Source organism: Molothrus aeneus, chromosome Z (assembly GCF_037042795.1).
Source record: "Molothrus aeneus isolate 106 chromosome Z, BPBGC_Maene_1.0, whole genome shotgun sequence".
Taxonomy (NCBI): Eukaryota; Metazoa; Chordata; class Aves; order Passeriformes; family Icteridae; genus Molothrus; species Molothrus aeneus.
In genome coordinates, this window is record NC_089680.1 from 72735590 (window position 1) to 72758626 (window position 23037).

The 23037-nt window shown below is 42.2% G+C and overlaps 1 protein-coding gene across 4 annotated transcripts in view; it reads right to left on the reverse strand.

The window, feature by feature from the left end:
* The window catches only part of ZNF462 (zinc finger protein 462), an 89107-nt gene that overhangs the window by 20428 nt on the left and 45642 nt on the right, over positions 1 to 23037 (reverse strand). For 2 of the 4 annotated variants that reach the window (XM_066569738.1, XM_066569739.1), the window contains exons 4-7: positions 22095 to 22259; positions 20210 to 20484; positions 16981 to 17099; positions 12638 to 12829 (exon numbers count right to left, since the gene is read on the reverse strand). In XM_066569738.1, coding sequence (XP_066425835.1) covers positions 12638 to 12829; positions 16981 to 17099; positions 20210 to 20484; positions 22095 to 22259 — 751 coding nt within the window. The remainder of the gene's footprint in view (positions 1 to 12637; positions 12830 to 16980; positions 17100 to 20209; positions 20485 to 22094; positions 22260 to 23037) is intronic. The other 2 variants (XM_066569740.1, XM_066569741.1) reach the window with 2 other exon arrangements.

Here is a 23037-nt window from a genome sequence, read left to right on the forward strand (position 1 = left end):
TATGTGAAAACTGCAGAAGCAGACAGTTCCATGTCAATTCCCACACACAAAACCAAAAAAATAAAATAAAATGAAATTAAAAAAAAGGCACATCAAGTAGCTTTTTCTCCCTGTCATCATCAACAGCCAGAAGAAAATTCTACCTTTCACACAGGCCACCCCACGGTTTTTAGTATGTTGCTTCATTACACTTGAAAGAGTCATGACATTTAAAGAAATTTGAAAAAGCCATCTGAAGAGTTTTTCCAGTGAGTTGCACCCTTGAACAATGGCAGCACGCAGGACCTAGTGTACTCCTTGCCTTTTTCCCTTGCCAAATTCCTTCATTACACTTGCTGCAGCACAAGATTTAGCACTTCCTGAAGGAAAACACTCAGGATTAACACATGTGCACAGGGCTTCTGATGGTGTCTGAGAACCAGCTTACCAGACAGCTCCCCTGGCATGAAGGGGCAGCCCAGCTCCACCAGGAACACCCTGGACAGAGGCCAAAGCTGACTGAAGGCACAGGAGGAAGTTTTCCACTGGGTTTCAGTGAGCCCCGCCTTCATTACGCCGCTCCAAAACCAGCAGCAGCTGACCAGAGCCTGCCTCCAAAGATGCATTCTGGCACACAGAATGCAAACTGCCAGCAAATGAGGAACAGTGGATGGGGGTGAGCTTTGGGATATTTTTTTTTTTAATTTATTTTTTCAAAAGCAGTGTCTTAGAGAAGGGCCAAGGGATGCATATCCACAGTCACAGAGCACTGCTTTAAAAACTGCATTTTTCCTTGCTCTACTCCTGCTGCAAGAGTGAGTTGATGTTCCAGACACCTTTTGGAGGTGCTGCCCCAACAAAGGAGCGGAGCTTTTCCTCCAGAACTGACCCAAAAACTGAGTCATGGACATACACAATGCAAGTTCCACCTCTTTTTATTCCTGCACCCCCAAGCAAAAAGGGCTGGGTGCACTCTGATAAAGTGCTAACAGCCTTGGCCTAGAGCAGGAAGGGGGTTTAGCCATCCAGGTCTGAAAAAAGTAAAAAATAAAAGCCCTAAAAGCCTACAAAATCAGAAAGCAGAAAACATTTAAAATAAGCAAAAGGAAGATTTAAGAAAATTTGTATTAAGTACATGTAAAACACAGCAGCAGCAAATAAACACGAATGGAAGGGAAATTAAGAAAAATCAAACACCAGGAAGTACCATTTACATTTTAAGGAAAAAAGGCACTTTTTTTTTTTTTTCACTAGACAGCCTTAAGGCAGCAGAAGAAAATAAAGCACATTCATATATGCAATGAAAGGGAAGAAAATGGAACACTTAGCCCTGACTCATTTGAAACAACCAAACAAACAAAAAAAGCCCACACCCAAAACACTGAGACTCCTTTTTAAAGACCAATTTTATTCAAAACGAATGGAAGGACTTCACTGTGCAACTCCAAAAGCAAGATAACAGCATAGGATGATCTGAGATAAAATGAAGGACACCTACAGTCATGTCAAGAGGCAAAAATTAACAGTGATTGCTGCAGTTAGAAATGGAAAAAACAGTGGCAATGCTGCGAATCCCAATTTTGAGATTTTACATATGGCATCTACCTACAAATTACCTGCACAGGACAAATAACAAGGCCAACAAATAATGTAATCCCTGCCAGCACCTCTGCATCTAAAAGGCATTATCTCTCCTTAGTACACAAGAGCATTTTTATACCCCATATTCCAGAAGTTGAAAGGAAAGCAGGAGAAATAATTGTCCATGGGGTGATTTATCAACACAGCTGTATCTGAATTACTGCTGGATTCTGGTAAGAACACACAAGCAAGTCTCACTGTGTCCCTCCAGGGGCATTTCCAGAATGCTCAGAACACTAAAATCCCTGCTCAGGAATGCTGTCACTCCAAAAACTTCATCCAGAGTACAGTCCCAAGGACTGGGACAAATCTGAGCCTGCCAACAAATCTGGAAGTTACTACCTCAGCCAAAAGAGCAAGTAATGAAAATTCAGCTTGATTCCCTGCATACTCCGGGGTCACACGCTGGGGAAAAAATGTACAAAGAAAATACACAATGAAAACCCACCACAGAAGCAAAATGAAAATCCAAAGTTTCATTGGATCCTGTGTAGCATATAACATGTTTGAGATACCTAAACGAAAACAAAACTTTGGGATCCCTTCCAGGAGGAAAAAAAATGCAGTTTCAGATCCCGAACTGAAAACATAAATTTACACAGAAATTCGGCGGTGTTTCAGCTGTTGGCAGGTATTTTCAGAGGTATCAATGAACACCATATGCAACAGCAAAACACTTCCACAAGACTCCTAAACCCAACAACAAGAGGCCAGAAATTCACCCAGACACGTCAAAGTAAAGAGACACTGAGCAACAGCTGAGAAACAAGTGGGAAAAGGACTTTTCAGAGGGAGGAAATTAAAGCACTGCTCTATCCTTTCAGGGTGGACAGAACCAGACATATGTAACATAAACACTTTGATGCCTGCAGAGTGATGGATAGGGGTGGAGGGAGGAACCCTGCTCAGGAAAAGCAGCTGTTGGAGTGCACTGGAAAGCGACGCTGTTGATTTTACAGAATTTTAATAATTTAATAGCTCAATGACCAGGAGGAGTCACTGGGAGATAAAAGTGAAGACACCATGCCCTCCTGGTATATTCACACAGAAACATCAACCAGTCAAAAGAGACCAGTGTTTGTAAGAACAGAAATTAGGGACAGAGATGTTTGGCTCATGAGATAAGGAAAAAACCCAAAGGGAATGTATAAATAAAAGAAAGTGCTTAGTAAGACTTTGGGAGGGAAAAAATGGAAATTAAATATTAATATAGGCCTAGGACATTCTGGATCTGCGAGGAAATGTTCTAGAGAGACTAAGAAGAAAATATTTGGAGTGCTATTTAATTTTATCTGAATTCATTCATAAAAAGAAAATTTCTGTGAAGAGCAACAAAAAAAAAAAAAAAAAATCCAAGGGTTTCAGAAAAGCAGCAGTCTCCTCTGGATGAAAAATTTGTAGAACCGAGTAAAGATGCAATGCTGCACCAAAGAACACCAACAGACAACATAAGGCAAATTGCTATTTTAAAATGCTTAAGGAATAAGAGTAAGGGTGGAATTTAGGAGATTTAGGAACACAATCCCTTCCAAAATTCAACGGGGCTCAAAACCACCAGCTGACTGAGTGGCAGGATTGCACATAGCCATGAATGGCAACAGCTTGAAAAGTGGGAAGGTGGCGAAGCAGGGTGCCATACAAAGATTGTGAAGACTGCACACATTTGTTCACTTTATGCCACACAGCACTGACCTGGAAGGGAGAGTATGTGGGAGGGTGAAATGTTCTGGCAATAAATTAAGCTGAGGGGAGGGGAAGACAGAAGAGACACAGACTCAGAGAGATGCAACTAAACGCTCGTGAAGAAGCTCAGGGAAACAGACAGTGCAAGTCTTGTTCACTGAGTGCCTAAAAACAGAGTGTGAGCCTAGTCCTCTACCTAAATTCTGATTTCTGCTTAAGAACCTTTACATTGCCAGAATGCTATGAGTGAGAGGTAACAGACACAAAATTTGTGCCCTCACTTGCACGCTCCCAAAGAAAAAAGCAAAGACTAACCACAAAGTAAAGAAAATAAAGCCCTGGAATAAAATCACCATTTAGACAATTTGTACACCACTACTACCCCCCAAAAAAACTCCACAAAAAACAACATCAACCCCAAAACAAAACAATAAAAACAAAAAAGCCCCCAAACAAAACAAAACCAAGCCTTGTTGGTGGCATTTATTTCAGCTTTATCTCTAAAGACCACTTCTTGGATCATGACAGACCAGCTTTTGTGAGAAAGATATTACATGTATTTCAGAAGAGAGCAATGAGAAAGGCACATAAACTATGCAATCTTGTTTATTCAGAAGAAGTGAGAGAAGCTATACCCACACTTCTCTATAACTTTGAATTTCCTCTGAATTTGTGTGCATACCATAGCCCTGACTGGGACAGAGACAGCACAGAAGCTATGCAGCTTCTTGTGCTAATATCCAAGAAACTTCTAAGGGACATAAATTTCACCTCTTAAGACAAAAATAATAAGTATTTTTTACCATCTGAATCACTTCCACAGAGGGACTCTCACCCTGCTGCCTGTACAAGAGTTTTGGAGTTTCACAGTTGAGATCAAGAGTGCCTACAATAGTCTGCAAAAGATGATGCATTTGAAAGCGGCAGGAGCTAATTAAGATCTCAGGAGGAGCAATATAATTGATGAAAAAAGTTATACCACAGTCCTTCTGTAAGAAGAAAAAGATCAGTCCAGGAGATCCCCATGCTCCTCTGTTTTAGAGTATTCAACACCACCAGAATTTCCCATTTTCATGAGCTTTCAAGGCAGGCACCACCCTGGCTCTGCTGACGCTGTGATTTGGAAGGATCAGTTTAGTGCTCAGGAAATGCTTCACCATAACTTCCAGTTATCCCTCGTTTTCATCTCTTCTCCCCACAACAATATTTCTTTCCTGCCCTCTAATCAATCTAACTTTCCTGTTCTTTAGGTGACTTGGCTGCTTACTGGTCACATTTAGGCTGCACACAACCCTCTCACTGTCAACAGAATCAAATTCCATTGCCTAAATACAGGATTGCACTTAAAACCAGGATTTCTGCTACATATCAAACACTGGGACCTCCATGATGTTACCTATTTCCATAAAATGCATAAAATGAAAAGTTTGCCTAGCTATTCGTTGAACCAAATTCAACCTTCATAAATGGAAGTGCATTTACAGAAGAGGGGGACACAAACAGAAATGGAAATAGCTTTAGCAAGACACTGATTTAACCAACCTATTAAAAGGACTTACTGGTAACAGGCTCTTTTTGGAATTTACAAAGTTCTACTTCAACTGATTCTTCACTCAAGACAATAATCTACCAATCAACTTTTCTTTTTCATCAGTAGCCATTTGATCCTCATGCTGTTGTGTTCCATGAGTTCCTTCTCATTTTTAAGGACAATTCATAAGGTAATTTTCACATTTCCTTCCCTATGTGATCCTCTACATATTTGTATTAATACAAACACAGTGCCACAAACACACGTTTCTGTCACCTAAATGCTCACTCTCCTCTAAGGCTTGAAATGAAGAGGAGCAGGTGGGTGGGAAATCAATTTATCAAGCAATTCTTATTGGCATTCTGCTTTAAAACTGGCCCTAAAAATTACAGTGGCACTATGTGGGCACCAAGGATTCATTCTAACCACAGAGCTCAGGAACCTGAACTTGTGTTAATTTGTTCTGGAGACCTCCAGCACACACCTTGACATTATTTTTATTGCCAACAGAAAGTCCTCATCTCTATCACCAGCTCTGAGCCCAGAACACTCCGGGCAGTGTTTTCAAGCACTTGTAGTAACAATGTTCCTTAAAGAAGAAATAAAACCAGCAACTTCAATGTCAAATCTTGGGCTGTCAACTATGATGATAACACACATCCATTTCAACAGAGCTAAAATGAGCAAAGAAGTTTTACCTCTCTGCCAAGCACCAGATCCCTCCAGCGCGTTTTAAATCAATGGGATAAACTGGAGTCTCAGGTGACAGGGAGGATATCAGTGAGGCTGACAGAGAAGGCTGTGATATGTGGGTATGATGCTCTGCAGAAGTGCCCTCTTGCACACCCTGTACCCCTTTCAAGCATCCTTTTCACTCTGTGTTGAGTGATCACAAATGCCCCAGGCACGCAAGAGATCAGCATCTACCACTTTGTCCTTTATCCTGAACACGAAAACCAGAGCCAAAAGAAACCAAAAACCTCAGGAAAAAAGAAAAACCAAACCAAAACAAAAGAATAACCCACCACCAACAAAATCCTGACCCACAACAGGAGGCAGGATATGCTTCTTTCTTTCTCTGTGGGTGCTATCAGGTAACTTCTTTCTGCATCAGATGTTTCTTCCTTCATTAATTTCTTGACCTGCCGAAACATTTTGTCTTCTCCCAAGCCCAGGCAAGCCTTCCAGGGCCACAGCAATCCCACCACAGCAGTGTGGCCAACTCCACACCAGGCTGACACCCACCTCTCCAGCCTGTGTCCTGCTCAATCTCAGCTTTGCCTTTGCCCATTCAGCTCAAGCACAAAAAACAGCACCAGAAGAAAAAAAAAAGAAAAAAAAAAAGCACAATGAACAGCGAGCTGACACTCCCCTCAGCACAGCCAATGACATCTCCCTCTGTTCCACCAGCCACAAAACAGTTCTCAACATGCTGCAGGAAAAGGCCAGAAGCCAAACAACTATACCCCAGTGGAAGAGAGCTTCAGAGAACAAGGTCATCCCCCTAGTGCCTCAGGACCTTGGAACAGCGAGGAGTTTGTTCAGTAAAAGTGGAGGTGAACAAGCCCTGTGCTTGTTCCACCAGTCCCTGCCAATCTTATGGAGGAGAAAAGTCCTATCTGACCCAGCATCTGATGTTTAGCTTAACACTGACCACAAGGAGTAAGACAAACCAACAATTACCACAGAGTTTTAAAAGTACTGTGAGGCAGCGTGGCCACTGTGGGAAGAAGAGCAAAGGCTGAGGGGAAAGCAGGAACTTGCTCTAGGTTAGAGAAAGAAAGAACACAGCTGGGGAAAATGAAAAAAAAAAGCAGCCTGCAGGTAACACAGGTTAATCTGATAGTTCAGAGTGAGCATGAGGCATCACTCCTGTGGGGCACAAAAGCAGGGAAACAAGCAGAACAAGCAGACAGCTCCTTGCAGCCCAAGTGTAACTACAAAAGCAAAACCATCTTCTATTCTGCAGTATGCAGATCACCACCTTGCATCCTTAACGGGGATGCAATCCTTCCATCTCACCTGGCAATTAAGGCAATTAGCTGTTGTAGCTCTGCCTGGATTTGCCCTGCAGTCACTACTGGCTCTCTGCCCTTCCAGCCAAACTGCAGTGAAACAAAAGGGCCTGAAACTTCAAAAGAGTCTTTGTCCAAGCCCTCCTCCCAAAAAAAACCACCCCAAACCCAGAACTAAACCACATTCTGCTCTAACACCAAGTTTTCTGGCTGTGACGACTGACCCATTGTGATTTTCCCCAGACAGCAGCAGCCATAAAACACAAAGACACATAAGCAACAATACCAGAGAAACAGCACCAAAGGGGAAGGGACCACCTTAGGAACTTTCTGCCCTGATTGCAAGGTTAGAAAAATATCCCTTATCAAGAGTAACAGTGCACGTGAATAAAAATAAACAAGTCAGCCACAATCCATGATATGGATTTAAAAGACTCAACAACAACAACAATGAAAAACAGGAGAACCCAAAAATCAGGGTAGTAGTTATGTCTGGCCACACGGGAAGCCTGCCACTCTCATCTGAAAGGTGGAAGGCAGAATCATGACTCACTGGCACCAGATTTGTGGATTTTTCTTGAAATGGTGCCTTGCTGCCCATAGTTCTCCCCTCGTTCTGGTATTGCATGAAATTGCTTCAGCAAAACCTGCCCAAGGCCCTCTGCATCCTTCAGGAGTTCATCTGTGAGGCAGCACAGAAGAAGACATCCAGTCTGATTATGCACTATCTGCTTTGGAGAAGTGTGCAGAAATGGGAAGGGATTTACAGTTCTGGAACGACAGTCCAAGAAACAAGACTTAGTCAAGCAGTTTTGTGCCCAGCCTAGCCCTGGCAAAGCAAGCAGATGTATTTATATTTCAGCCTCTACATGAGGCAAAGTTATTTTCCACTGGCAAAGGCTAAAGTTCAGGAAAAAAAACCTGGAACAGGGCACTGGATGTTTCACTTAGCAGTTTTCAATGCATTTGCTGCTGCAATTAATTAAATTTAATTAAGATGTTGACATACCATGTACTGGGAGACTCAAGAAATCTTCTAGTTCTGACCTTACTTGCATGTGTTTTGTGATGTGTGCTGGTATTAATGATAAATCCTGTACAATTATTGAACTTCAAGGGCACACAAATAGTGTGCTACTTTCTATACATCAAGAACTGGAGGCCAGTAAAAAGAAATGGACTTATACCACAGCAGCATGACTGAGGAGACATTAGAAACCACATCCAGGTCTGTTTAGCCTGGCACTTTGCTGTTTAATTTCGACAACTCAATATTCTTAAACACTAAAATTTTTAAAAGCTGTAATTTTGAATTACTGCACACAGCCTTGGCACAAGGAAATTTATGAGGCTCCAAATCTGCCAGCCTTATGAACAAAGAGCAGTGCTTTGCTCTACAACATGCCTAGGCCCAAGGGGTTATTTTCAAAAAATAAAGGGCTACTCCAAAAATCAGTAACAGCAGCCAGAGCAATTTAGGACAGGTATTTCACGTGCTCTCAAGAAGCATTTGCTGTGTTTGAAGGCACAAGATGAAACTGTTCATCAGCCTGTTAAGTCACTCTGCTTTACTTTATGGCAAGGGGTTGAGCTCATGTGTCTGCAGTTTGTGAGAGGAGGGCAGATCACCAGCCCCTGACCACAAACACGGTGATTTTAAATTCATAACCCCACTCACACAGGCAGTGTCTGTGGCCACGTGCTCTGCCCTCAGCTGATGATCCCTCTGCACACACAGCTCCTGCTGCTGCGCCGTGTTTTCTCATGCTCAGCCACACAATTTCTGTGTGTCTGCTCTGTGTCTCTGCAGCTCTTTCTTATGGAAAGAGATGGGAGCATTCCATCCCAGTGCCTTGGAAATGCAGATTTTTTTTTTTATTTATTTTTTTTTTTTTTTTTTTTTTTTGGATTACATTGCCTTGCCCTCAATAGAAGCAAAGCTGGGAACACTTACCTGTGACACACATAGCCCCACAGGATGACACCACCATCAAAAAAAACCCCAGAAAACCCTTTCTGGCCGGAGATTAACATGAATGCAAGCTCTTGTTCTCACAAAGGCTGAAGGAACTTGGAAGCAGATCCTGTGAGGAGATTCATCCAGTCCTCCCAGCAGTTTGCAGTATTTCCATTTACAATTAACTTTTGCTGCTCATGCGCTCAGAACTATTAACGAACATTTTAGTGTAAATTGAAAATAAGTAAATTCAAACAAACAACCCAAACACTCATGCAAATATATAGCAAACCCTCACCATTTCCTTCTTGCAAGACAAAAAAAATACCTGTGAACTATCAGGAGAGCCAAAGAACATTTTACCACAATGGCAACCTCATTGTGTCAACAAGAGCTGGGCACTACAAACCACAGAGTGCCCCTATACCATGAAAACCAGAAAAATAGCACTCATGACCAGTATTTTCTGGGAATTTTTTGTGTCTTATCTGTAAGAAGAACACCCACAAACCAAAATATCATCACGCCACACGCCCTCCAGAAAACCCACAGAGTGCTTTACTTTTGGTTAGAAAAGGACACAGTGAAAACAGTTTCTTTATGTATTAAAATACTGCCCAGCAGGCAAAGAGGGGTAGGATAAAAAAGGCAGGATCTTTGAATGATGCATCTGTAAAAAAAGCCTTCTCTGCTGACCAATCCAGAGTGACACCAGCACCTTCTTACACTACTGCCCTGAGAGAAGCACACATGCTCTGAGTGATTGTTATTAACTGGACTGAGGAGGTTGCTATGCTTTCTAATGACACCAGAATTACAGTTGGCAAGGGATGGTCTACCCAAAACATTCAGCACCTACTCCACTTCAGCTTCAGTTCCATGACAACCAGGCACCCCAAAAACACCTCTGGGATGTGCAGCTGAGTACTCCAGATTAGGTCTGCTGCTACCAACACAGAGCTGAAAGAGATGAGCCAGAGACATATGAATACATTCACCTCTTTCAATGGATGGATGGATCCAAAAGAACAAAAGGAATGATCTAAGGAAGGCCCGTCAGGGAACAATTTTTGCAGGGAAAAGAAGCATCACAGAAGTTCCACTGGGTTGCTGTTGCAGAGCAGCTCTGTTCATGCACTTTGCTGTTGCAATCCAGCACCCTTCTCCCTCTTCCACATTTTTACAGAGCTTAACAATCCACAAGATGAGTCCTGCCAGCTCCCCAAACCACCCTGATATATTTCCTACTCCAACCACAGCATCCATTCACAGGCAGGAGCAGCTCCTTTCTGCAACCACTTCAATTACACAAGCCTGCTGCACACCCATCAACCTACAAAACAAGCTCCCTAACAATGGGATGCAGCTTTTTGTCTGCCTCTCACCCCAGCCCAGGTTCAGTGCTGCCTCCCTGGTGAATTGGCTTTGATCATGGCTCACACTGCAGGTTATTCACACACACCAACAAACAAAAATCCAGCTTCTCCACACCACGTGAGCCCTTCCTAATACTCCAGCTGGACATAACAGTGCCTGCATTTCCTATTACTTCCTATTATTCCTATTAGTATTGACCAGTTATTTCATCTGGTCTTGCACACCACCTGTGACTCACAGGCCTGGGCCACGGAGGCAATGATTTATTGCCTTCTAAAAACCCAAAAAAAACCATGTGATGCCACAACAGCAGCCACCATTAACCTCATCTGCAGCCAACTGTAGAATGTGAAAAAACTACTTAAAGCAGGTTATTCCTTCCTCAAGCAATGCTGAAAATGCTAACACTATTATTGTAACACCTGTACTTGTCTGATGAGCTCCCCAGTGGGTGGCTTCTATTATTGTCAAAGTGACTTAACCATTAACCCCATTTAAAGATGATCTAGCTAATTGGGACAAATTTGGCCTTGGTCTCAGGCTGTAATACAGGTCTTGGTAACAAAGTCAACCCAGTGAAATGCTGTTGTTAACAGAGACATCGTTTTAACTATTTCTAGGAAGAGTTCTTAAAGGCTGCAAAATCATCCTCTACAGGTTACAGCAGGTATCCTGAATTTTAACTCCACTAACTGAGAGTTTGAGCTCCTGGGATAAGGAAAATAAAAAAAAAAAGGTAACTGAACCATCCTTCCCAAAACTGAGTATTGTCCACACACCAATAACAAATGACTGCTAACACACAGGAAAGGCTTGGACAGCTACTGAAAATTATTCTCCACTTCTTAAGTCAGTAGTGGAACATTTTATTTTAAAAGCAGAAAAAAAAAAATAAAGCAGTAGAACACATCTCAAGATGTACTCAGCTTGCTGGATTAGCTTAAGCTAGCATTACCAAAAATCTCAGTAGTTGCACTGTTCCAGACAACCCATTGACAAACAGGGTGTCTGGGAGCAGCTGGTCAAAATCTCTTGTTAAGATTCTGACTCTGACCCAAAAAGTGACTTGCTAAATCACAAAAATATCTTGCCTTGTTTTTTTTTTTTTCCTTCAATGAGGTATTTTTATGCTGATTTACTTATTTTAATTCTTTTTAGCCATTTTCTGAACTTCCACTCTTTCTGATTTTACTTTCAGTTTTTTTGTTGTTTTTGTTTGGTGAGAAACAGAGGAAAATAGGAGACCAAAAATGCTACAAAACAATTACAGATAATATCTACCTCCCATCCTTAGTTCACCAGTATCCCAAGCAAAACAGCAAACAACAAAACTCCTGCTGTTTAGTAGCTAGAACCACTCAAGCTTCTGGAAAATAAAAAATTATATTCCCCTCTTCTGACACACCTTCCATACATTCCAGTTCTTTGAACATCTGCAAATATTCTCCTTCCATGTGAATGAAACTCATCCAGGAATTAAGGTTTGTTTTTTCCAAAGAGCTCTCCTCTTAACTGGTAGGAAGTGACACCAGAAGACGCCTCATAAGCTACTACTCAAAAAGCCTTAAAGCTTGCTGTGATACCCCACACCACCTCTTCTATTTTCTCTGTTTAAACATTGGCCCTCCCTCTGCTGCTTTCCAAGCATCTTCTACACATCCCTCCAGCACAAGGGGATCAACAGCTTTCAAAAGGAAAAGGAAACACTGCTCAGGTTCTCCTTCCTGCAGCTGAGTATCTGAAGGCACTTTTGGTACCCTCTGTACAGCAGACAACAGCAGCAATTACTCTTCCTACTATTACAGGTTCACATTTTAAGCTTAATCATGTGGTTCCATCAAAGTGCTCTGTTCATGAGATCAGGCATTAGGAAAAAATTGTTCCCTGTGAGCATGGTGAGGCCCTGGCAGAGGTTTCCCAGAGAAGCTGTGGCTGCCCCATCCCTGGAAGAGTCCAAGGCGAGGTTGGATGGGGCTTGGAGCAACCTGGGATTGTGGAAGGTGTCCCTGGCCATGGCAGAGGGGTGAAAGGAGATGATCATCAAGGTGCCCCTTCCAACCCAAACCACTCTATGATCCTATGACTATAAAAGAAAATCAGGAGCATGGATGGAATTTGAAGACCCCTTTCCCACTGGCTACGAATGGAAATTATGAGTCTGAAATATTTTCTACAATGTAAATCTCTGCTAGCAAAGCCAGCAGCGACATGTTCCAAAGTCATCTGGTGCAGTGAGGGGACAAATAATTGTAGTATGAGCTGGTGAGGACCTAAAGCAGATCACCTCCTACAACACCACGTTTAACTCTCGGGTTCTGATGGAACTTCTGGTTTCCTCTTAATGACCAAACGAAGATGCTTTTGGTGCAAAGTTGCCTGCTGCCATTTGGTTTGCAATACAAATATTAAGCGGCACCTTAGACAATTAAATTCTTGCTCTGAGGCACCTCTTACCATTAGAGTCCTCCACTTCTTCAGCAGGAGTGTGGTTCTTGGAGGTGTGGTGGGCGTGTGAGGCTGCAAGGTTGACAATGCGGGGTCTTGGTAGTGTCAGTGCTTTCCCATGCACTTTCAAGGAGTGCTCTTTCAGCTGGCTGATTGTCATGGTGGAAAATGAGCAGGAGGAACATTTGTAGGCATGTTCACCTGGGTGAGCGAAATACAGGCAAGTCATCAGCTCACAAAAGAAACAAAATGGGGCCCTCACACTTCTCTTACTGAACTTGGCAGTAAAATTCCCATGGACTCTTCAGAGAAAAAGACTGATCCCAAAGGAAACAAGCTATGCATGCCTCCTTGTTGGAGCAGTCTGGAGTCTGTGGGTGTAGACACCTGCCTTGGACCAAAGTATCACTTTCTGTCAACTGCAGATCCTTGTACAGCGGCTGATGTCAAGAAAAACAGAGACCAGACTTTCAGCATGCCTGTGTTGCATGGTATGGGAAGAAAACAGACTCTGGGATGAAAATGGAGCAACTTAACCACAGCACTTCCAAATTTGTTTGGGAGCACAGCAACTAGAGATGGTGAAGTCGTTTGTTTCTGCATGCAGCACATCCAGCGTCATTATTAATGAAGCAAGAAGGACACTACAAAACTCTAACAAAAGGCCCTCCACAAACAAAAAAGAAAGAAAGAAAAAAAAAAATTAAAAAAAAAAAAAGTGTGTGGTGTAATTACACTTGGGAAAGGTTAGAGTTTTCCTTAAGAAAAACCTGCCATAAGGCAGCATCAATCTTCAAAGAAGTGGCAACCAAGTCAAGGCTGGTGAACACGGCAATGCCAAGTACAAAAGGGTAGATCTACCAGGCTGTGTGGAAGTGTGTTATGAGAAACCACTAAAAGAAGTGAAAGAACAGAAGCAATGCACAGTAGTGGATTTAATTTTGAATACATTCCAAGCCATAGAGACAGCAAACAAGGGGAAACAAATCCTGATACAAGATTTGTTTTGCACGGAGGCATGAAGGCAACTGGAACACAAAGTGAAACTGTCCCAACATAAATAATGTGATATTATATACAGGTGCCAAATTAGTGTTTTCCACTTCCAGGTACAAGATTAACACTGGCCACATATGAGTTGTACAAAAGGTGCCAAAACTAATACAGAAGCAAAATATTCATGAACAGCAACAGAAGAACGAGAGTTTTGGTAATGGATGAAGCAGAAAATGTTTTCCACCTCTCGACAAATCCAGCAAAGAAGGTTCTCAAAGCAGCACTGTTTCCCACACCAGAAATAAGTGAACCAAAAGAGAATATAAAAACACAGCAGCCATTCAGAGTAAGCACACCTGAAATGATTAGCAACCATCCTCCACAAAACTCCCACCCCTGTCCTCCAGCAAAACCATGCTAATCATCAGGACAAAATACAAACTCTTAGAATGCCCTTTTTTGGTGCATCTGAAAAAGAAGAGATCACTCAAAGAGTCTGAAGTGGTGAAACAAAAAACTCCCCTTTGTGTTTTTTTCAAGTGACATTCCTCACCTGTGCATTGTACGAGTTACATATTTCCTTTTTGCAAACAGAAATACAACATTTCTTGAGTGGCACACACAACGAGTTGCTCAATGAAACACAATAATTTAAGGACAAAAGATATTCCAAGGTTACAAAATAATACCACCAGTGGGATACAGATATAGACCTTCATGGTTCTGTCAGTGTAAAGAGATTCCTAGATGACAATGTGCACCAAGCATGAACTTAAAAGCACCACAAGACATTAAAGCAAATAAAAGATGATTACATACCAAGCAGCCTGGACACACTAATAAATATGCCCACAATTCGTTTCCAATGGACATCAAAGCATGAAAGGATGTGCCTGATTGCAAAAGAAAAGCTAGAGTTTGGCCCAACAGAAGTCTTCTGCACTTTTTTTGACTGCTAGTTTTGCGTCTCACCAAGTGATCATATTAATACACATGCAAATAAATAAATGCAAGCATTTATGTAGTGGGTCTCAACACTTGATATGTACTCAAAGCACTGTGTTCCAGAATACATAGAAACTGAACAGGACCAATGCTCTTATCTTACAATCACCCATTTCTGCATTTCCAGAGTAATTGCTGATTAAGAAATTGGTAACAAGGATTCCTCAAAAACACAAGCAAAAAAAAAAAAAAAAGGAAAAAAAGATAAAGAACAGGTGAAAAAGTTCAGATGAAAACAACAGAGAGCCCGTTTAGAGTAACTGTAAACTGTTTTGCTCCATGCCAAAGGAGATGGCACACACACTGGATGAAAAACAAATGCCAGAAACACTGGTACCAGCTGTCACACAAGAACGGATTTTGTAGTTCACTGAATTTTGATCCGTACCCAGAAAATGAGGCAGAGAGGCAGACTGAGTAAAACACTTCAGGATTCAGGATTTTATGGACTTTTAAAGATCTCCAGGAGAGTTCAGGGAAAATTCAGGAGGACTGAAGTTTTAAATTCTGAAGAAATGCATAATGAGATGATTGACAATTGAAAAAAAAAAAAACAACAAAAGGTAACATAAGAGAGGTTCAGAGAACCACCATGCCATTGAAAAACTGGGGAGTCTGAGGAAGCCAGACATGCTTGTTCAGTAATACATATTTCTGAATGACTGAGTCAAAACACACCAAAGCAAAGTTCTGACTGAAAAACATACAAGCAACTTTTCTGTGACATGACCATCCACTTGGTAGAAATGGGACTGAGGCAGAAACATCCATAAGCCTTTGGAAACTCTATTACCCAAGTCACTATGCAAGCACTATCTAGGCAACCATGAAATTGTGTTTCTTGTAGAATGCAAAACATGGCCCTTCATGGGGTGTCTGTCCACTAAACAAAGCTCAGAAGCATGAATTCCTAATAAATAAATCAATGAATTACATGAAGAGAAGTGTGAAGTAAATATTAGTTGCATGGTAACTTTGGGTCTGAAAATCTGGCAGGTTCAAGCAAGAAGCCCAGCTGTCTAACAGCATAAAGAAAACATTACTTAATGGTTGGTGAAAATAAAGAACCATGGCTCCTCCACACAGGACGTGGGATTCTGTGAACTGGAACTGCTGCATACAGTTGGATTTCCTAGAAGGGACAGAATGCCACGCTCCTCCCATACAAAAGAAAGGTGGCAAAAGTGAAGCTAATCTATTTTATCCATCCAAGTACAGAAACTGGCACAAGCTCTGTGAAATCCAAAAAAAAAAAAAAAAAGACAGGAAACAAAGTACACAAGACCATCAATTCCTCCTGTATTTGTGTAGATGAAAAATGCCTTTGGATCAATGGCAACAATGATTTTTTTTTTTTGTATCAGCAGACAGCTACAAATTTCTTATGCCTTTTCTCCCCCATTTTTCCACCTTCCTCCTCCACCCCAGAGTATATGACTTTGAGTAACCAAATAATAAAAGAAGGAACATACTTGTGGGCCCTTTTTATCAGAAACTCCTGTTCAAAGAGTTTCTACTCACAACTTTTAAACAGCTGGGCTAGTTCTCAGATTTTCAGACTGGTCACTATCCTACTATCTGCACCAGAGTGCATGTTTGGATTGCAAACCAAAAGATAACCTTTCAAGGAAGGATGTGTGACGGTGCCAAGAGTCTATGGCCAAGGAATAAAGACGAGGAAATACTGAGTCTCACTTTTTAATAATCAAAGGTGCAACAACTTCAGGTGACCTACTCTGTGTGACACATCACCTTCCCAATTCCTGTTCCTCAGAAGCGTGTCTTGCTCGCTTGCTGGTATGGATTCCATACTGAAATTTGCAAGACAAATTTCCATGCTTGGTAATGCAATTTTGACATTCTGAGCCTGTTGCACACAGACCTGACTCCCAGTGCTTGCAGGGGTAGGTTTTAACAGGAAAGCCAGCATAAGACCCTACCAAAAACCAAGGTGCTGTTCACAGTCTTTTTCCCAGAGTCACCTAAAGCACAAACAAAAATGCAAAGAGCAGAGCAATGCTCACTGCCAGTTTCGTTATGGCATCTACGGTACAAGCGATGAAATCCACTTGGAGAAAAGCAGAAATAAGGGAAAAAATATCATTCGTGTAAGAGAAAAGAGAAGAAAAAAACTTCTTGAAGTACCCATCAGTTTAAATCCTCGCCCTTCCCACTACCCAAACTCCCACTTAGCCCAACAGATTCCGTCGGCTGTCCAGCCACAAATGCGGCCCTCGGAAAAACCTTACCCAGCTCTGGTGACAAAACACGCGGTTCACCCCAGCATCTGTGACCAGCCACAAGAACACAGTGGGCCGTTTCAGCTGCAAGACTGAGAGGGCAGAACTTACCAGCGTGAGCCTTGAGGATATGGGTTTTCAGGCGGCTGTTGTAGGAGGACTTGAAGGGGCAGAGCTTGCAGCGGAATGGCTTGTGGTGCCCGTGGTGGGTCTGCATGTGGCGGTCCAGGCTTGAGGGGAGACAGAAAAAGGGAGACAGAAAAGGGTCAATTTTGTTTCAGCTGTGCCTTCAGAGGCAGAGCAAAGCACTTTACAGCAGCAGCAGAGCAAGTAAAGGTCCTTTCTCACACTCTCTCTTCAATAAATTCAACAGGTCTGCTCACACAATGAAGTCAAATCGAGTGTCAAAGAAAGGAGCAGAGCTGGCACCAATTCTGTATATGCAGAGAGCAAGCCACCTAAATAAACTTATAGGGCAAGATTAGTATAAATTAAGTTATGCATGATCCAGACTGAGAGGACCAGCTGAAGAAACATGAAACAGGCAAGAAATTATTTTCTTATAAAATTGTCGTTACACAATTTTTCTCCTGCCAAACATTTTTTGTGAAAATATGTATGTCCCCTCTTTTCCTGGTGATCAAGAGTAAAAAAAAAAAAAAAAAAAAAAAAAAAAAAAAAAAAAAAAAAAAAAATTTTTTTGTTGACCAGCTTTACTGAGGAAGCCTTCTTTTGGTTACAGCAGGAAAAGCAGATTAGAGATCCTGCTCTGGGGAGGGTGCCAGCAGGCTACAGTTGATGAGTTCCAGGATTAAAAGGCAGCAGAGTTTCAGAAGCAGCAGTGTAGGAGATTCTACATGAAGCTCAGCAGGAGAAGAAGGAGTGGCAAAGACCAGCCTCTACTTTCTTCAGGGAAAATGGAAGTACCAACAGCCTGAATACTCTGAAGTGATCAAAACCTGCTCTCAACACAATTTGTCCTAGCAGCTCAGTAAAGTTTGGAGGAGAAAAAAGGATGCTTCCCACATTTTCTAACAGAAGATCAAATTCATTCTAACTGAGTGAATCCTGCAGAGCTCTGCAGTTCCTGTGCTGTGGCTGACAGACATGAATTCACTGTCTCTGGGTGGCAGGCAGGTAGTCTGAGCCCAAGCTGTAAATATTTCCAGTACAGCCCTCCACTTAGGACACATTTATGCTTTGTGATCTGGTCTTAGCTTGAGTCATCTCATGCACAGCGATCGAACAACAACGGGGCAGACACTGCAGGAGTTGCAATTTGCCAAAACTGCCCTCCACCCCCACCTCAGTTCTAGAAGTATTTCAGGCGTAGCTCTTTTCATTCGTCCCAAATTGTCCTGCTCTTTTACAGAGTATCAACATGTAGCTCAAATAGCAGTTGTTCCAGCCCTGTCACACTACACAAGATTTCACGTGATCTTCAGTCCCACACTGACAAGAGCCTGAGCCAGAAAATCCCTGTTTACGAGAGCTAACACTGAAGCCTGTGTATTCAAACATCTGATAACAGCAAAAAAATAGAAAATGAACTTGTATCTCCTCTTAGGGTCACTTCATACAAATACAACTTAGCAGAAATCCAGGATGGAGTTTGGGACAAGACAAAACGCACAGCTTTTCCAGAGAAATGGGGGAAAACATCTCCTAAATGAGTAAGGCTTTGAAGACTCGCAGTGAATACTTCATAAAACAAAACTTGTTTTAAACAGCCTCCAGGGCATGAGATTACTTAACAATTAAAGCAGACTGCCAAAGAGGTATGTAATACATATTAAGCTATTATAAATATACATACCTTAAGGTACTCAACATGGCAGTAATTAAAACTGTATTCACAACCACACAGTTTGCCAGCTGCACTCTTGCAGAAGGAGGTTTTATAGTTTTGGTCAGATTTGGGAGAATAGTGGGCTGTTTAAACATTTGGCTTGGGTTCCTTCACCGACCTAATCTCCCAGGGGAATAATTGCATCAGAAACAAAAATAAAAAGAAGCAAACAACTTCAACAACAGAAACCACACCTATCATCAAGTTAGGTGGTGAGTTCTTCCCTGCCATCCATCACTTTTTGATTCAACCATGCTGCAACTTCTGGGACATGACTTATCCTCAGTAGGAAACAGAGGCACCAAACTCAACAGAAGTCTTTTTGTTGAAGCAGGTTTACCAGGCAAACAGCAAGCCCTGCAGGGGCTCCCCTCATTTGCCAGCCTTGCCAAAGCAGGGTGGGATACACCCAGCAGTGCACATCCTTCCCCTAAGTCCCTCTCCTACCCTTGGCCGCTCAACTCCGGGGACCTTTCCAACTGTGACATCAATTTGCAATGCTGTGACACCAGCAGAAACTTTGCTTTTTAACACGAGGAACCAAAAAATGTCTTCTCTTCCACCTGCATTTGACTGCAAAACGGCGACATCATCACCAAATTTAAGAGTGCCTGCATCAAATGAGCACCTGGATCTGTCTCCTTTTGTTAAAACAGTGAACAAGCAGCTCTCTCCCCAGAAATTAAGAGGAAACACAGACCTGTGAATCAGGTCCAGGGCGCCACTGGAAAATATACCATAAACCCCATCTTTTGGGGGGACATATACATTTTTATTATTACAATAATTTTTAAAACTATCAGACTTTAAGCTAAGTCAAATCTCAGGGAAACAAATGATAAGAAATGTGACTATTATGACCATGTATCAGACAAGGAAGCAGGGTGAGGGAGTCACTCATTCAATATACTGTTATGAATTTGAAATATTTGACTGAAATTGCATGCCATAATTAAGAAAAAAAGTCTGATTTAAGGTAAATTTATGACACTGTTTTAACATCAGAAATGAAAAATCAGCCCACAAAAAAAGTACTCATTACAAACAAGGTAACTATATGCAGCAGAAGTTTCTTAAATATGCAAGATTAACTCTTCTCTTTTTGGCTTGTTAACTCTCTTTGTTAATTTGACAAAGGTGCATAAGTGGTGGGGCTGCACTGTTTGCATACTGAAATAATCCTTATTCTTTGGCTTGCATGCAAAGAAGGCTGACACGAATTCAGGAACACATAGAGGTGCAATCTTTTACAAACAGCCAATCATAATGGCCAAAGACTTTGCAGAGTGGAAAACAATGTAAACACCATGAGAAAAGTGTGGCTCAACATCAATTCAGGCGAGCTCTCCTTCAGTGTCAGCCCACAAACCAGCACCGCTAGCTGGCAATTCTTTAGGAAACCCAAAATAATTTAATTTTTTTTTTTTTTTAAAGCAAAAAAAAAAAAAGGAAAAAAAAAAAAAAAAAAAAAAAGCAAAAGCCACAACTTACTTGTGCCTGAAAGCAGAGACAAAGGAGCAATACTGGCAGCTGTACTTGTCTTCCCGGGCAAACATGGCCAGAGCCAAGTGACTCCTCTCGTGGGACCGCAGACCCTGCATAGACATCAAAACCCGGTCACACTGGCTGCAGTGGTAGCCCCCAGGCCTGGCTTCATCTTCCAGGGATGCTCCATATTCAGCTTCTGTAAATTCCACAATGCCAGGGTCTTTGGCTCCCTCAAAACCCTCCATCAAAGTTGTGTTTGAAGGATCTTCAGCTTCCTGCTAAAAAAGACATATCCCCCCAAAGCCATCAATTCTCTCTCTCCCTTCTGCCCCTCAGTCTTTCCCCTGTGTTCACCAGAACGTCCAGGCTTCCCACTGCTTTATTCCTCTAAACATATCCCTACACAAGCTCCACATCAATGGCTTTCTGAAAAAAAAAAATTACCTATTCTTGGGAGAGAAAAACATAATTACATCTATTATGTACATGCATGCATATGTCAAAACAAAAAAAAGGTCTCACTCCTTGAGCAAGTTTGTGTCAGATCATGCAAAAAGCCAAGAAACCTATCTTTCCATGGTCTTGGTGTGAATCTTCTAAATTTGATCAGATAATAATTAGTAAATTACAGAGAAGTTAATTTTAGTTTACTTTGCTCTAGCTGACTGTAGCTACCCTGAAGACTAATACAGCTGTCTACTCTTCAGCAGACTTTGTTCATCAGCATCAAACTCTCAAGAAACAAACTGGTAGACTAAGACCCTAGAATCCTCTAAAAATATAGAGCAAACAGAAAAAGTCCTTTTTTTAACTTTCTTTCATAACCTTCCTTTCCCATTTCTAACTAGAGCATGCATTTGTGCAGCTGCTTAAATACCCTGTAAGAGGCATTTCCAGCACATTCTTTAGGCCGTGGCTTTCAGCTTTTGTTCCCTGATGCAAGATTTTATTTACTCAAAAGAAAGCACTGACCCTACACAAGCATCACTTGAGAATTGAGAAGAGGGAAAGGACTCTTAGGAGAGAAGCATCTGAATCTGTCAGGAGTACCAGGTGAGAAGGCAAGGAAAGGTCAGTGGTAGGGCAATGAAAGCTCTCTTAGGTGGGGAGAGTTAGGCTGTGGAGGACAGGGCTTCATCACAAAAAGCAGATTATGTCACCACAAAAGGCCTGTCACTCATGCAGCCGGAGCCTCTGACAAGAGCTAATTCCCACAGCCTTGCTTCACTTTCACTTCCCCCGCCAATAAACATCCTGGAAATCGGACTTTGGAACACCACTTGTCCTTGGAGATGTCATAGGAGGCACCCCCTTTTCCACAGGGAGAAAGGAAGAACGTTTGCACCTCATCACCTGGAGGGGATCACTGGCTCAGGTGACCACTGAATGCTTTGTCTGGAGCCAGTGTGCAAATTCCATGTGGAAAGGTGCACCACAAGCAGCTTCACACATTCGTATGTGCACACTTCCTCTTCCTAAAATAAAAATCATATACATACAGGAAAAAAAAAAAGGAAACAAACTACTCTTTTTGAGCTTAACTAAGTAGAAATGTAGCCCATAAAGCAGCTGAGATAAAGTTTCCCGCTCATAAACCATCTTTTGGTCATCAACGACACCAACTCCTTTGTGGCTGGGAAGAAATGAGGATTAAAGAGTCTTCGTGCCCCTGGATCGAGAGTGAAAAGAAGTTAAAAACCATCTTGAAACGAACCAAATGCACTTCAGAAACTCAGTGTTAGATTAAAACATCATGCTGAACCGGAATGCCCAGTTCAAAACACATCCAGAGCTTCACGAGAGCCCTCCACAGGTTATCAACGAGGCCTTTATTTTAAACAATGCAAGTAGTTTCAGTCCCTTTCGGTCACCTTTCAGGAATTCTCACCTTTACAGTGGCCGACACGGAAGAGACGTTCCCGTACTGGACATGCTTGCGGAGGTGATTACAGATGGCTCTGAGTGTTGGATGCACTTCCACGCAAAACTTGCACTTGTAGCCAACCACCTTCCTCTCCTTGAGTTTTGAAACATCCTCCAAGTGTCCAAAAGCCTGTTTGAGCACACAAGCACAAACCACTGAAGGCAGGTTTTGCCACCTCGTTTTTTAGGAGCACAGAGCAGACTTTAGACCTGATGTTACACTTGATGTCCAGTCTTGCAGAACTGCAAGGTCAATTTCTGCAGAGATCATGAATTCCTACAAAGTACATGGACAAGACATCTGTGCAGAAGAAACATTCATTTTATGGCTAACAGTGGTCCTCTAGAAGACCATTTTGGTTTGGCCTGAAACTGTGCCTCCTCCTCCTCCTCCTCCACGACCCCAGAACTTCCCCAACTTCTGTGCAAAGCTTTTCCTGCGCAAGTGCATTTTTTCAAACTGAAGCAGAAGGAAGGGGGTAAGTGGGCAAGAAATGGAAAAACAATTTGGTCCTCTCCTTATGAGGCACCTGCCCAAAGCTCCTATCACCAGACAGATCCGTGTCATGCTAACCCCGAGTGCTCAATGAGACAAAGGACTGAGAGAGAGAAGGTTGAGAAGAAAACTGATGTGTTATTCAGAGGGACATGGAAGAAGGGGATGGGACATTTTGTAGAGAATCTGAAAGTACATGGCAGCCTTGCCACAAAAGAACAAGCAAGTGTCAGACACAGATGGCCCTCCAGAAGCGTGGGAGGGAGGAAAGAAGATAAAGAAAATACTGAAGGAAGCGGTAGGAAGGAACAAGGTTTCCTACAGAACCTAGGGAGGATGGATGAGGAAATTAAAGCAGGATGTGTAATTGACTTATGGGGCTCACTGGCACTCTGAGTCATTCATTAGCCTG